This window comes from Peromyscus eremicus, chromosome 14, assembly GCF_949786415.1.
Source record: "Peromyscus eremicus chromosome 14, PerEre_H2_v1, whole genome shotgun sequence".
Taxonomy (NCBI): domain Eukaryota; kingdom Metazoa; phylum Chordata; class Mammalia; order Rodentia; family Cricetidae; genus Peromyscus; species Peromyscus eremicus.
The window spans coordinates 51,456,472-51,470,083 of NC_081430.1; the positions used below are offsets into that span (position 1 = coordinate 51,456,472).

Here is a 13,612-nt window from a genome sequence, read left to right on the forward strand (position 1 = left end):
TAAATTTGAATATGCATGTTCAAATTTTTAAATGGCTATGAATAAAATTTATTGTTTAGAAACATTCTTATATTTAAGAAACGCCCTTAAATTGTTTACTTCATGGTAATTTATTCTCTGATCAGTTGTATCAAGGGGAAAGAAACTGCATTTACACTTTTTTTGTTTTGTTTTTGGAGATAGGGTCTCACTGTGTAGCTCTTGCAGGCCTGAACCCCCTCTGTAGATCAGGATGGCCTGGAACTCACAGAGAGATCCTCTGCCTCCCAGTATTGTGATTAAAGGTGTGTGCCACCACACCTGGCCATTTGTACATTCTTAAGTATTTCCCTTCTTACATGAGAATGTATAATGTTTATTTATTTTAGATTTGTTCTATTTTTAATTATGTGTAGCCTTGTGTATCTGTCCAGGGGTATGTGCATATGAATGGGGTTATCTGCAGAGGCAAGAAGGATCCATTAGATCCTTGGAGCTAGAGTCACAGCTGCCTGACCTGGGTGCTGGTTGAATTGAATTCAGATCCTCTGCCTAAGCAGTACAAGCTTTTAGCCACCAAGTTATCTCTTCAACCCTTATGATGTTTATTTTTGAAAAAGAAATACAGAAATGAGAATACATGCGATTGAGCTTTGACGTTATTGTGCTCAGTAGGATGACATCTGCATATTGCTATTAGCAGTGTAAAAGTTCAAATCCATCAAAACCACCTACTCTGGAAATCATCACAAATTCCTCATATACTTACTGTCAGCACATATTAACTGAATGTAATTTTAAATCATGCTTTAACATCTGTTCTTTTTCATTTTAAATAATTTTGTCTTAAATATTTAAGATTTCAATAATAAGTTTAAATAAAATTTTAAATAAGAAAAACAAACCACCTACTCTGTTCTTTAAAATTTTACATACGGTTTATCATTTTCGTCCAGTAAAGCAAAAGAATGTTATTTATTGTATAAATTCTTAAAACATTTAAGATTTCTTAAGAAATTTATCATTGAATGAATTAAATATTAGGGACAGGTTAATATGGTCCTCTTAAGTAATAAGAGGTGCATCCTTAAAGGTTGTATTTAGTGATATGTGGAGTATGACTGTTCATTTTCTGTAACCTTGGCTCTTTTAAGCATTACCCTTCTGACTTCTCATCTCTATAAATAGCTAATTCTTTCTGATCACACAGGAAGTCCTGCATGTTGCAAGCGTGGAAATGCAGCTAACGGCTGCAGTGTCATTTCTGACCATTCTGCAGGAAGAATCAATGTCAGTCCATACCTATGCACACTCCTTTCTGCAAGTCATTCTCCTGCACCTGGAGCACAGGGACACAGGTCAGGGCCGAGCATACTTAATTACATTCCTGTTTATGGTATCTAGCAAATGGCTGTGGTTCATTTGCCATCTATGGGCCTAATGAAAATAGCTGAGATCTCTCTAAGAAATACCCCTGGGAACAAGAACACACTAGTTTCTCAGGGTTATTATTTCCTTAGATGTTTTTCTTTACATTTATGTTCATGGGGTTATCCTACAGTGAAAATAGAATACCTTGAGTTAGAATTATCTCCTTCAAATTATTTTTCAGTGTTTAAAATTTTCTAAAGTTAGTCAAGACAAAAGCTGTGAAAAATGTCTTAGAATAGTAATAATAATTCTTATTTTGTAATAAAATGTGATTGCAGCTGGTAATGGATGAGTTGAGAGTGCACTTGCACCTGAGATGTTTAACCTGGCATGTTGTTTCTTTGCCCATTAGGTGTCAGCAATGCATGGCTGGAAACACTTCTCTCTGCAATAGAATTATTACCAAAAGAAACTCTGAGGCATGAGGTAATACTGTGTTTTTTCTCTCTCTCTTTCTCTTTTTTAAGGAATAAGATTGTTTTCCATTGTGAAAGCAACATAATTCAGAAAATGTAAGGAAGAAAAATAATTTATACTTCTGTAGTTGGCTGCTTTTAAGTTTTTGATATATGTCCTTCAGATTTCCCCCTCTGTGTGGTTGCTGCTTGTCATGTCAGTAATCGTATTGAATCTGAGAGTGGTCACTTTTCACTGAACATTATTTCCTGTGTGTAGTTGCAAATTATTTTACTTGTTACATGCTGGAAGCCATTTTCAGCCTTAAATTTTACTATCAAAGCATCTCTGTAGAGCTTTTCAGGTAGTTTTTTAACTGTGGCATCCACAAAGGTGATATTGCCTGGTGAGAAGACATTAATATTCTTTTTTTTTTTTTTTTTTTTTTTTGGTTTTTACGAGACAGGGTTTCTCTGTGTAGCTTTGCGCCTTTCCTGGATCTCACTCAGTAGACCAGGCTGGCCTCGAACTCACAGAGATCCGCCTGGCTCTGCCTCCCGAGTGCTGGGATTAAAGGCGTGCACCACCAACGCCCAGCAACATTAATAATCTTAAGCTCTTCACTAAACATGTGAAATGTAGTTACCCTGAGTTTTTATTAAAAATAGTGTTCCACTGAGCATGTGACTTAGTTGGTAGACTGCTTGCTTAGTGTGCACTAAAGCCTGGGTTTGATCCCCAGGTTCATATACCTGCAATCCTGGCATTCAGAAGGAGAAGGTAGGAAGATTAGGAGTTCAAGGTCCTCCTTGGCTACATTGTGAATTTGAGGTCAGCCTGGGTTACATGAGACCCTGCCTCAAAATCAACAACAAAAATGATGTTCCAGCTTAATTTGATAGGCTAAAAGCATGACTGCATTTTAATTGGAAATTTTAAATTATACTGTTGACTGTTTTTTTTTTTTTTGGTTTTTCGAGACAGGGTTTCTCTGTGTCACAGTCCTGGCTGTTCTAGAACTCACTTTGTAGACCAGGCTGGCCTCGAATTCACTGAGATCCACCTTCCTCTGCCTCCCGAGTGCTGGGATTAAAGGCTTGTGCTACCACCTCCCAGTATCTTTTATTTTTATTTTATTATTTATTTTTTTATTTTTTTAGTTTTTCGAGACAGGGTTTCTCTGTGTAGCTTTGCGCCTTTCCTGGAACTCACTCTGTAGACCAGGCTGGCCTCAAACTCACAAAGATCTGCCTGCCTCTGCCTCCCGAGTGCTGGGATTAAAGGCGTGCGCCACCACCGCCCGGCTTTATTTTATTTTTTTACTTGTACTTATTCTTTAGAAATTATCTGATCCTATTCTTTAAGCACTATTTACATATTCCATCTCTCTGCCATCTTTTGTTACATTTGTACATATTTGTATAAGATTATTCATAGTTGGTTATTTGCCTTTTAATTTCCAGTATGGTTCATTCAGTTCCTTTTGAAAGATTTTTAGTATAAATTAAGATGACAGGCTAGAAAAAATGGGCAGCAAATCTGTCCTCTAGGAATCTTGAACATTATCCCTGTATTGATTTCTTTGCACACATACCATGGTAAAAAGTTATTCATTGAAATACCCTCCACTGATTTTATTGTGTCTTTGTCCTTATTATAGTTTGTCATTCTGTCACAATACCAGAATGCTCTTTAAAATGGCAAGTTTTATCCAGTTATAAGAATGTGTACCTGATGACAAGTAGCTGGCCATCACACATATTGCACTGAGCACAATGTAGAGACATGTTCTTTGTGTTTTTGAAGAGCAGTGTAAACGTGAATGAGGCAATCGCTACTCAAGAGTGCTCAGCATTTCTAGCATGTGATCTTTGATAGAATCCTTGGGATGAGAAATAGCAAGGTTAAAAATTAAAGAGTTGGTGCTAGAATAACAGACCACCATTCATAATTCTTTGCAGTGTGCCATGCTATTGAATGTTTGAGTGCCTAGTATATGTATAATATAGCACCAGACTTTGGTTATTATGTTCAAGTAACAGAATTTCCTAAATAGATTTTTCTGTATTTTTAGGATAAATATAAAACTCCCTCTGAAAAAAAATACAGAGTATCTGGTAACTAATTTGCTTTTCTCTGTTAAAAATGTATTTTTAAAATTATCTTCATATGCACGGAGATCACTGCAGTGTTTGCCATGAGCTTTACTCCAGCGCTTTCTCCTAATTGGTTTTAATTGTGTAGTTTGACATCTTTTCCTTAGCCAAGAAGACCAAGAAAATGCTCTGGGTTAAGAGTGACCATATATCTCAGTTGTAATGTATGTTATTTAAAAGTGTTTAAAACATAAAAACATTCTTTGAAGAAGTTGATGTTAGTGACAAGAATGTATAATACTTCCTACATTTATTCTCTAACTTGTTTCCTTTTAGATTCTCAATCCACTTGTTTCCAAGGCACAACTTTCTCAAACTGTCCAGTCGCGTTTAGTTAGCTGTAAAATTTTAGGAAAACTAACCAACAAATTTGATGCCCATAGGTGAGTATGTATAATTTTTGTCTCTTTTATCAAATTAAATTGATTTAAAATATGTAATGGCTGTATCAACAATGATTACTTTTGTATTATTCTACATTACTCACAAACTTAACCATTTTAGCTGTATAGACTTCTCAGACAGAAATCTACTTACTGGAAGCATTTCTTCTCAGTTTCATGGATTTTCAAGATCAAGTCTTCCCAATCCCATACCATGTTTTCTTGTGAAGATAAAATAGCATTATCTTGGGACTTCCAAAATTGGTAAACATGACATAAAGATAGGATCTCTTACATCACCATTATGAATTCCTTATTTTGAATAATTTGATAACAGAGCACGTCTACAGTGTACATGCTGCTCTCTACCTAGATAACAAATGACACATGTTCACACTTGGTGTGTTATGAGAGTAAACATCAAAGCAGAAGTATATTTTGACTGACAGTTGCCAGAATCAGACATTGCATCGCTAAAGCCTTTTGAATTAGCTATTGGCATTTAACTGTTGGGACAGATACTGTTATAAGTTACAAGTAACTGATGATAACATTCCAATTTAATAACACATGTGGAAATGCATTATAAACTGGTAAACCTAATGTTAAAGTATATGGTTAATAAGGCAAGTTATGATTTTAAAGAATATTTTAATATTATTCTTTAACAATGTCTCTCACACACACAAACACACACACACACACACCCTATCTAACCCAAATGCCCCTTTACTCCCATTAAGCTCCTCCAGATACTTCCCTTCCCACTTTCATGTCCTCTTTCTCTTCTTTTTAAAAAATAATCTACCAATCAGTGCTGCCTGCATGCATATGGATGTAGGGCAACCTATCCCCCCACCCTGGAGAAAAGCAACCCCCACATAGCTATTAGTTGCCAGTAGCTCCTCAGCTAGGGGTAGAACCTCATGTGTCCTTTTCCCATCCATGCTGGACTGTCAACTATATTCCTGACCTGTCCTTATGCCAGTAACCACAGCTGCTGTAAATTAACGAGGACAACAGCCAGGCCATGTCCAGAAGACAGAATTTCACAGCATGTCTCTCCATCTGTGTTTCTCACATTCTTCCTGCGCTCTCTTTCTCAGTGGTCCATGATTCTTGCAGGGCTGGCCAATTTAGGGTTGAATACTCAGTGGGCACTTACTCTCAGCACTTTGACTAGATGTGAATCTTTGTGCTGATTTCTCCTACCACCAAAAGAAGCATCATTTTTAGTTGAGAGCCACACTAATGTATGAGAATACATAAATACTTATAAGACAGTTTGACAACTGTTCATTTAGCAGAACAACTGTGGTGAGTTTCTACCTAAGGCCTATACCCTCTCTAGCTAGCTGTGGGCTTTTGACCAGATTTACAGCAATAGGCATGGATTCTGTCCCACGGAACAGAACTAAAACCCAGTCAGAAAGTAGTTCCTTACTACCATAACAGTCATGCCACTTTTGTACCAGCAGTCACATCTTGCCTCACAGGTCAATATTGTGGCATGCAAGATCAACCACTGGGTAATTCTATTGATAACTTTTCTCTACTGGTCACCTGCATTGTACCTTCTGGAACCATGAAAGCTAGCCAGCAGGGTAGAAGTTTTCATGTCAGTTATGGCTTGATTTCTCTATGTCCTACAACTAAAGTATGTTGTGTCTTAAGTAATAGGGTCTTACTATATAATTACATGGGATGACAAGAATCTCACTAGTAGAGAGATATCCCACATCTTGCACCAACATTTTCATTTAATAACCCATGTCTTCTTTGGAAAGAAATATTGTGTACCCATGCAGGGTTCTGCCATTCAAACTCCTTTATAAAAAAAATTGTACCTTAAAAATTACCTGACAAAGCAGTAGTTTTCCTTAAAGCTTTTCCATATACCTTAGTTTTGGTTAACCTGCTGTCTCAGTCAATTTTCTGTTGCTGTGAAGAGATGCTATGACTATGGCAACTCTTACAAAAGTAAGCATTTAATTGGGGTTCGCTTATAGTTTCAGAGGTTTAATATGTTATCATCATGGTGGGGAGCATGGAGGCAAGCAGGAAGACAAGGTGCTGGAGAGGTAGCTCAGAGTTCTACACCCAGGTTTGCAGGCAGCAGGAAGAGAGAGAGACACTGGTCTTGTCTTGAGATTTTGAAACCACAAAGCAAATCGCCAGTGACACACTTCCTCTAAAAGGCCACATCTCCTAATTCTTCTCAAGTAGTGCCATTCCCTGATGACTAAGCATTCAAATATATGAGCCTGTGGGGGTCATTTTTACTCAAACTACCATATCTACCCTCCACCTCATTTATCCCTCCATTCTTCTGCTTCAATCCCTGCTTAAACCTTTAATTCCCAATATTCCCCCTGTACTATTTTCATATTGTAAGTACTCTCCTATTCCCTCCCTTAAAGCCTCTTCCTCCCACCATCTCATGTGCCCTTTCTGGCTTCCTGATTTCTACAGACACTCCATATTAAACATACAAATCTAAAAATTCAAAGATGTTCTCTTTCATATGTGGTAATTTGAAATTTTGAGAATTATTTGAAAATATTAGTAAAAAATGTTCATCCATTTACATGTGGTTTTTTTGTTTTTGTTTTTGTTTTTATCTGTCTTCCTCAGCATTAAAAGAGAAATACTTCCCCTGGTAAAATCACTCTGTCAAGATGTGGAATATGAAGTTCGATCTTGTATGTGTCGGCAGTTAGAAAATATAGCTCAGGGCATTGGGTAAGTGTACTTCCAAGTCCTTATGCCACACAGTCTTATTTCCAGATTGTGAGACAGGCATATCCTGCTCATGTATTCCATGAAAGTGTGCTATTCATTTCTTTATGTGCTTTCTCCAAATGACCATAGCAGGCCTCTCCTAATATGTCTACAGTAAGAGAGACAAGAGGGGATGTGTTTAGCATGGCAGTAGATATTCAATTAATATCAGTTTCTTTCTTTCTCACCCTGGTTATTCAGGTAGAGTAGCGTTCTAAGCAACCAGGTCCAACTAGGGACCATGTCCCAGCAGAAACCATATCTGGACTATAGTTGAACGTTTCTTTTGGATGACCTTATCCTGGCTATATTTTTAAGTGTTTTAGGTAGGTTTGCTGTCATTGAAGTGTGTCCCTATGCAATCCCAAGCTTTATGTGCTTCTGGATTTGTAGCTCTTCTTGCCCTTTGGGGACATACTGTTCAGGAAGTAGAAACACAGGACAGGCAGTCCACCCTCTGCTTAAAATTAGCTCCCAGGTCAGGGTACAAGTATAGTATTGAAGGAAATATCTAAAAACCATCTTGGGAAATGATTTTTGTTTTAAAGATTCTAAAGTTAGTGGAGAAACATTGGTGTCTTATTTTTAGTAGATGCTGCATTGATTTCATCTGTTATTGTTTTTCACAGATAAGGACAGTGAGCTTATGGTAATGGTGGCTTTGGAAAGTGTTAGAATATCACTAACAGACTCAGGGCATAGTCATATACTTTGTGCTATGTCTGCTAATCAGTTCTTTTGTTTTGATCTCAAAACTATTTTCTGATAAGTCTTCTGAAGCTACATTATTGTTGTTGGATCACTGTGGACTATAATTAACTCACTCTCATCTAAACCTATGCTTATGAATCAGAATCAGAATTTGATTTTTTTTACCACCTGACTTTTTTTTCTTGTTTAAAAAATAGGAAGGCCATGTTTCTTAGTTATGGTTCTATTGCTGTGAAGTGACACCATGGGCAACTTATAAAAGGAAGCATTTGGCTGGGGGCTTGTTCACAGTTTCAGACGGTTAGTTAATAGCCATCATGGTGGGAAGCAGACAAGCATGGCACTGGAGCAGTAGCTGAGAGCTTTACATCCTGATCCACAGGCAGCAGGCAGAGAGAGAAAGAGAGGGAGGGAGAGAGAGACAGAGACAGAGAGAGACTGGGCCTGATGTGGACTTCTCTAACAAGACCACATCTCCTAATCCTTCCCAAGCAGTTCCAACTGGTGACCAAGCATTCAAACATAACCAACCATCGCACCAAGTATGTTCAAATTTTGGGATTTTTTTTTAAGGATTAATTTATGAAAATAAAATTACAGAGAATATATTAACTTCAGTAGATTAGAATCTTTTAATGAACCAATTTTCTTGACCACATATGCATATTTATCTACTGCTGAGTTCTCTTGTTTTATTACAAATGTAATTACAGGACTTTTCATGGTCCTGATAACTGAAAGGTAAAGGTACCTTATTTCTAGTTGTGTCAGTCAGCTTTCCGTTGTTTTAACAGATGCTGGAACAGCTTATGGGGAGAAAAGGTGTATTTAAGTCATCATTTAGAGGTTTTTCCTCTTGCTTTTGGGTCTCTAGGGAGACAGCACATCATGGTGTGTAACACAAATCTTAAAAGGTCTTATTAATTAAAAACAAACCCAGAGCCAGGTATTGGGGTGAATGCTGAATGATCAGAGAAACAGAACAAACCACAGCTAACCTTACCTTCTCAGCTGATCCTGTTTCCTTAAACTGGAAGCCTCTGAGTCCTCATCCGAATGGATCTCAGCTGAACTGCTGTTAAAAGCCTAAAAACTTAAAAACCTAGTTCCTGGTTTTCATGCCTTACATACCTTTCTGCCTCCTGCCATCACTTCCTGGGATTAAAGGTGTGTGCCACCATGCCTGGCTCAGTTTTCAGTGTGGCCTTGAAATCACAGAGATCTGGATAGATCTCTGCCTCTGGAATGCTAGGATTAAAGGCATGTGCTACCACTGCCTAACCTCTATGTTTAATATAGTGGCTGTTCTGTTCTCTGACTCCCAGATAAGTTTATTGGGGTGCACAAAGGTGGAGAGTGGTGGAGCACAGCCATCACTTCTTGACCAGTAAACAAAAATGAGGAAGAAGAAGGGGCTTTCTGCTTCCAGGGCATGTCTCCAGTGTCTGAAAAACTCCCAGTATGCCCTATGTCTTAAAGTTCCCTTTGCCTCCTTATAAGAATCAAAAAAACAAAACTGTTTTTGGCTCTAATGAAAAGAGAAAATTAATTCTCTCCTTAACATTTAAAGTTATTTAAATTCTTACCAATACAATGTGGCTGAAGATTTAATGAGGTGACATTCTTGAGATGAAAAAGCTGTGAGAGTGAAAGTTTAAATAAAGTTAAAATTAACTTTCTTAAAAATTAAAATAGGATAGAAAATTCAAATACATAGTGAATAGTTGTACACCATCACTCTCCAAGTTCAGAAGAGAGAGATGAATGTATGAACTGCTTAGAGGTATACTGTTAGATATGTGGTCGGGGAGGAACTATCTACCACATGGTCCACTGAGGTTCAAGATGATGCCCCATCATACAACAAATGCAGTAATTATAGACAGCATAGAAGAAAACTTCATTCCAGACTCGTGTGAGGAAACTGAAGGAACAATCTTCTGTTGAAGGCCTTTTGTTTGATTGATCGATTGATTCATCTATCTATCTATCTATCTATCTATCTATCTATCTATCTATCTATCTATTCTGACAGGGTCTCACTATGTAGCCTTGCTGGCCTGGAATTCACTATGCAGACCAGGCTGGCCCAAAACTCAGAGATTCACCTGTCTCTGCTTCCCCAGTGTTGGGATTAAAGGTGTATGCTACCCCTCCCAGCTTTTAATTTTTTTTTTTGTTGTCGTTTTTTTTTTGAGATTTATTCATTTATTTATTAATTTATTTGGTTTGTTGTTGTTGTTTTTGTTTTGTTTTGTTTTGTTTTTTTGAGATGGTTCCTGGCTGGCATGGAACCTTGGTCTACATGCTGGCCTTGAACTCACAGAGATCCACCTGCCTGTGCTACTTTTTTTTTAAAAAAACTTTGTCAATATAATATACTGGATATAATTTATGCTGTCTTCCATATTGCATCTAGGAAAAGCTGGCTATCTGTTAAGACTTTCTTTTACCCAGTCTGGGCCCCGTCATCAGTAGGAATGAAGTGCTGACTGTGTGCTGCTCATCACTATGTTCTAAATATTAGTTAGTCTCTAAAAGCATCTTTCAGACCTTATTCTTTTTGTGGACTATCCAGTGCTGTCTGTCATTCTTCTGTGTGAAAACTAATTATTGTTATGTTGTACTTCAGATGATTAGAAAAATAACATATGTCCCAAAATCTAGATCAAATGATTTTGCTTGAATTTTGACAAATACTTATAATAATTTTTTTATTTAGCTAGATCATTTCCTGAAGTTTCTTTAAAATAGAAAATGAATAATTTATAAAGCTTAATATAATGTCCTAGTCATTAAAATTTCTATAGCTAACAGTAGTTCACAGGAGAAATTAGAATTGGTTTAATCATATTACTAGTATTTCTTTATTTAAATATTTTTAATTCTTTGAGAATTTCACACGGTGTATTTTAATTATATTCCCTCACCACTCCCTATAACTTCTCCCACATCTACCCTGTACTTCTTATACCCATGGCTGCTTTCCTAACCAGATGGCATGCTCGGGGATGAGAGTGGGGCGCTGGGACCAGCTGGGCTAATCACTTGCTTTCACTGGACTCTGCTGCAGGTTTGCTGATCTAACTTACTCTCCTCTACTGCTTATTGTGCAGGACAGAACTGACAAAGAGTGTGGTGCTCCCCGAGTTAATAGAACTCTCTGGGGACGAGAGTGGCAGTGTGCGGCTTGCTGCTTTTGAAACCTTGGTTAACATGCTTGACATGTTTGATACAGGTAAATCTGCATGTGCAGACATCTTTATTTCTGAAAGATTGTTTCCCATGTTTTATGTTACTAATAAAGAGCAAAGACTAATTCAGCATTTTTTGTTTAGCATTTTATGGTTCTTCTCTTTTGATGTCTTCCATGCTTCTACTCTTACCCTCCTGGAATCTAGTGCTGCTGTATATTTTTGTCTTCAAAACTTAACTGACATGTAGAAGTTGAATTTGTCTTCAGAAGTAGCCCTTAACTTCCTCAACTAACTGATGTTAAGTATTGATTGTAACATGTCTAAATGACTATAACATGATTATAACACACCTAAATGAATTATTTTTTAATAATATTTTAATGCCAGAAATCTGGTCATGGGAGGAGAAATTTGGAGTAGATAATTCAGTGGGAATGTGTAAGAAGGCATTTCTTGTTCTTCTGCAAACCAAGCCACAGAACAGCTAGCTGCCCTACCAAGTGTGTACCCAGGCCTAGATTGGTGTCTAGTCCTGCGCAAGTAGTTCATTTGTGTATGTTAGCCACTATGACAAGGTAACACTTGGAGGGCTAAATGTCAAGACTGAGGGGTGAAAGTCAGTTGTGTAATTAGGACTGGATTCACTGGGACTATCAACATTTTGTGTGAACTGGGAGGACCTCTGAAGATTATTGCAGTATAGACAACAGTATTTCAGAATGATCATTGAGGTAATATGATAAATCACAGGAGCAAAACTGCACATAATTGAATGAATCTTCTTGCCTCTAATATTGGGGGCACCAACAGGATCCAGACTGGAAATGTTGACCTTGGTCTTTTCCCCTTCACTGCACTGGGTTCCATTGTCACAGACCTTCCTTTATTTCCTCCTGCTCTTCTCCTGGCGCTCTGACTCCACCACCTCTCTGGCCTTTCATGTACACTTTCCTCTCCTGATTTGCCTCTAGTTTTCTTTTTTCCCTTCTTCTCTATTTTTGTCCTATATGACTTCTAGGCTTCTTGTAGTGTCCAGTTCAAATACATTTTCCTCTCATCTTTTCAAATTCCTTACATGAGAGCTTGGAAGGTTATTTAGAAGTTCACTCAATCCTGTGTGTTGTGCTAAAGTTTATTGGAACTTAACTATGTTCACTTGTTTATATATTGTGTGTGGCTATTTTGGTGCTATGGGGACAGAGATGGGTGGTTAGAACAAATAACCTGCAAAATCTAGATCATCTATGAAACCTGCTTTCAGACCCCTGCCTATGCCACTCTTTAAAATGGTGACCTCATTGTCTCATCATTTTGTGTGTTTCGTTTCTTTGCTGGTTTGTTCTTTAAGTTCTAAGACCATTTATTATTCTTCATCTAACAAAACTTCTCCCCCTTCATATAATGCTTACTTTGTTAAGCAGTCAATATTGTATGGATTTCATTTGATAACAACTGAAGATAAGGCCCTGAATTGGGATGTAATAACAGTTGTAATAGCAGTAACAGTCCTGCCCCTGTTACAGCTTCTTACTCATAAATACTGATGCACTTCTGATAGCTTAATCAAACTGTGGGGATTTTCAAGAGTGCCTGGAAGGGAGACTTAAATATTGCTAATCTGTCAGCAGCATATGACTTAAGTAGATATACTTAAAGAATGGGTCAACTTCTAAGAGCCATCTAATTTTATGCTAAGTAAGAACATAAAATTAAGTAGAGAGGTTACATTTCAAGTTGACTTTGATTTAAAAAATAATAGTTAAGTGTGTCATGGGATGAATGAAAGAGAGAATTAGAAGTTTCCTGGGCCTGCCATCTTTCTACTTAAATTGAAAATGTTAGAACTCTTCTGGTGGTTCAGACTCAAGATCTCAGTCACCTTATTGTTTTAATTGTGATAACCCTATCTTCATTCCTCAGTAGCTCCTTAGAAGTCCAGACTTAAAGTTTCTGGTGATCTCACCCCTTGTTGCCAGTCCTTCCTGTCACTGTTATCAAATATTTCTATCATTGTTAGTCCAACATAGACGTGTTTCTTCTGGAGGGTATATGTGTGTTAGTTTCCACATGGTAATGTGAGCAACTAGCTCTAAACTATATGTTGTTTTGTTTTGTCTTTCAGATGACAGAAGTCAAACTATACTCCCCTTAGTGAAATCATTCTGTGAAAAATCTTTCAAAGCAGATGAATCAATTCTTATTTCTTTATCTTTTCATTTAGGAAAGCTATGCCATGGACTCTATGGTATGTTACACAGGGCTTGCAAGACTAGTTGTTTTTCTCTCCTGCTCCTACTCACTTCAGTCAGTTCTTTACGCGGAGCACTTGTTCTCAAGTGTGTGAAGTTTTATGGTAATGTAATTTAGAACACATCTAGAAATGACATTTTCATGGATGGAACCTTGTTTGAAAGAGTCAAATAAGCATAGCCCTTGGAATTTCTGGGCATTTTGTATCTTTAAGTTGGAGTATGCTAATAGGAGGTCAGGTATGTTAACTGCTGGTGTGTAGTGAGAATAACGTTAAAGCCATTTTTCAAATAATAAATATAGCATGTGACTAGTTCAGCTTAGAATG

General features: G+C 37.3%; 1 protein-coding gene across 5 annotated transcripts in view; it reads left to right on the plus strand.

Moving 5' to 3' along the window:
* The window catches only part of Ppp4r4 (protein phosphatase 4 regulatory subunit 4), a 117,557-nt gene that overhangs the window by 47,318 nt on the left and 56,627 nt on the right, over positions 1 to 13,612 (plus strand). For all 5 annotated transcript variants that reach the window (XR_009382763.1, XM_059279259.1, XM_059279260.1 and 2 more), the window contains 6 exons: positions 1,190 to 1,337; positions 1,763 to 1,836; positions 4,239 to 4,345; positions 6,980 to 7,087; positions 10,954 to 11,075; positions 13,157 to 13,279. Coding sequence is in view for 4 of the 5 variants with exons in the window: in XM_059279259.1 (XP_059135242.1) it covers positions 1,190 to 1,337; positions 1,763 to 1,836; positions 4,239 to 4,345; positions 6,980 to 7,087; positions 10,954 to 11,075; positions 13,157 to 13,279 (682 nt within the window). In the remaining variant the exon portion in view is untranslated. The remainder of the gene's footprint in view (positions 1 to 1,189; positions 1,338 to 1,762; positions 1,837 to 4,238; positions 4,346 to 6,979; positions 7,088 to 10,953; positions 11,076 to 13,156; positions 13,280 to 13,612) is intronic.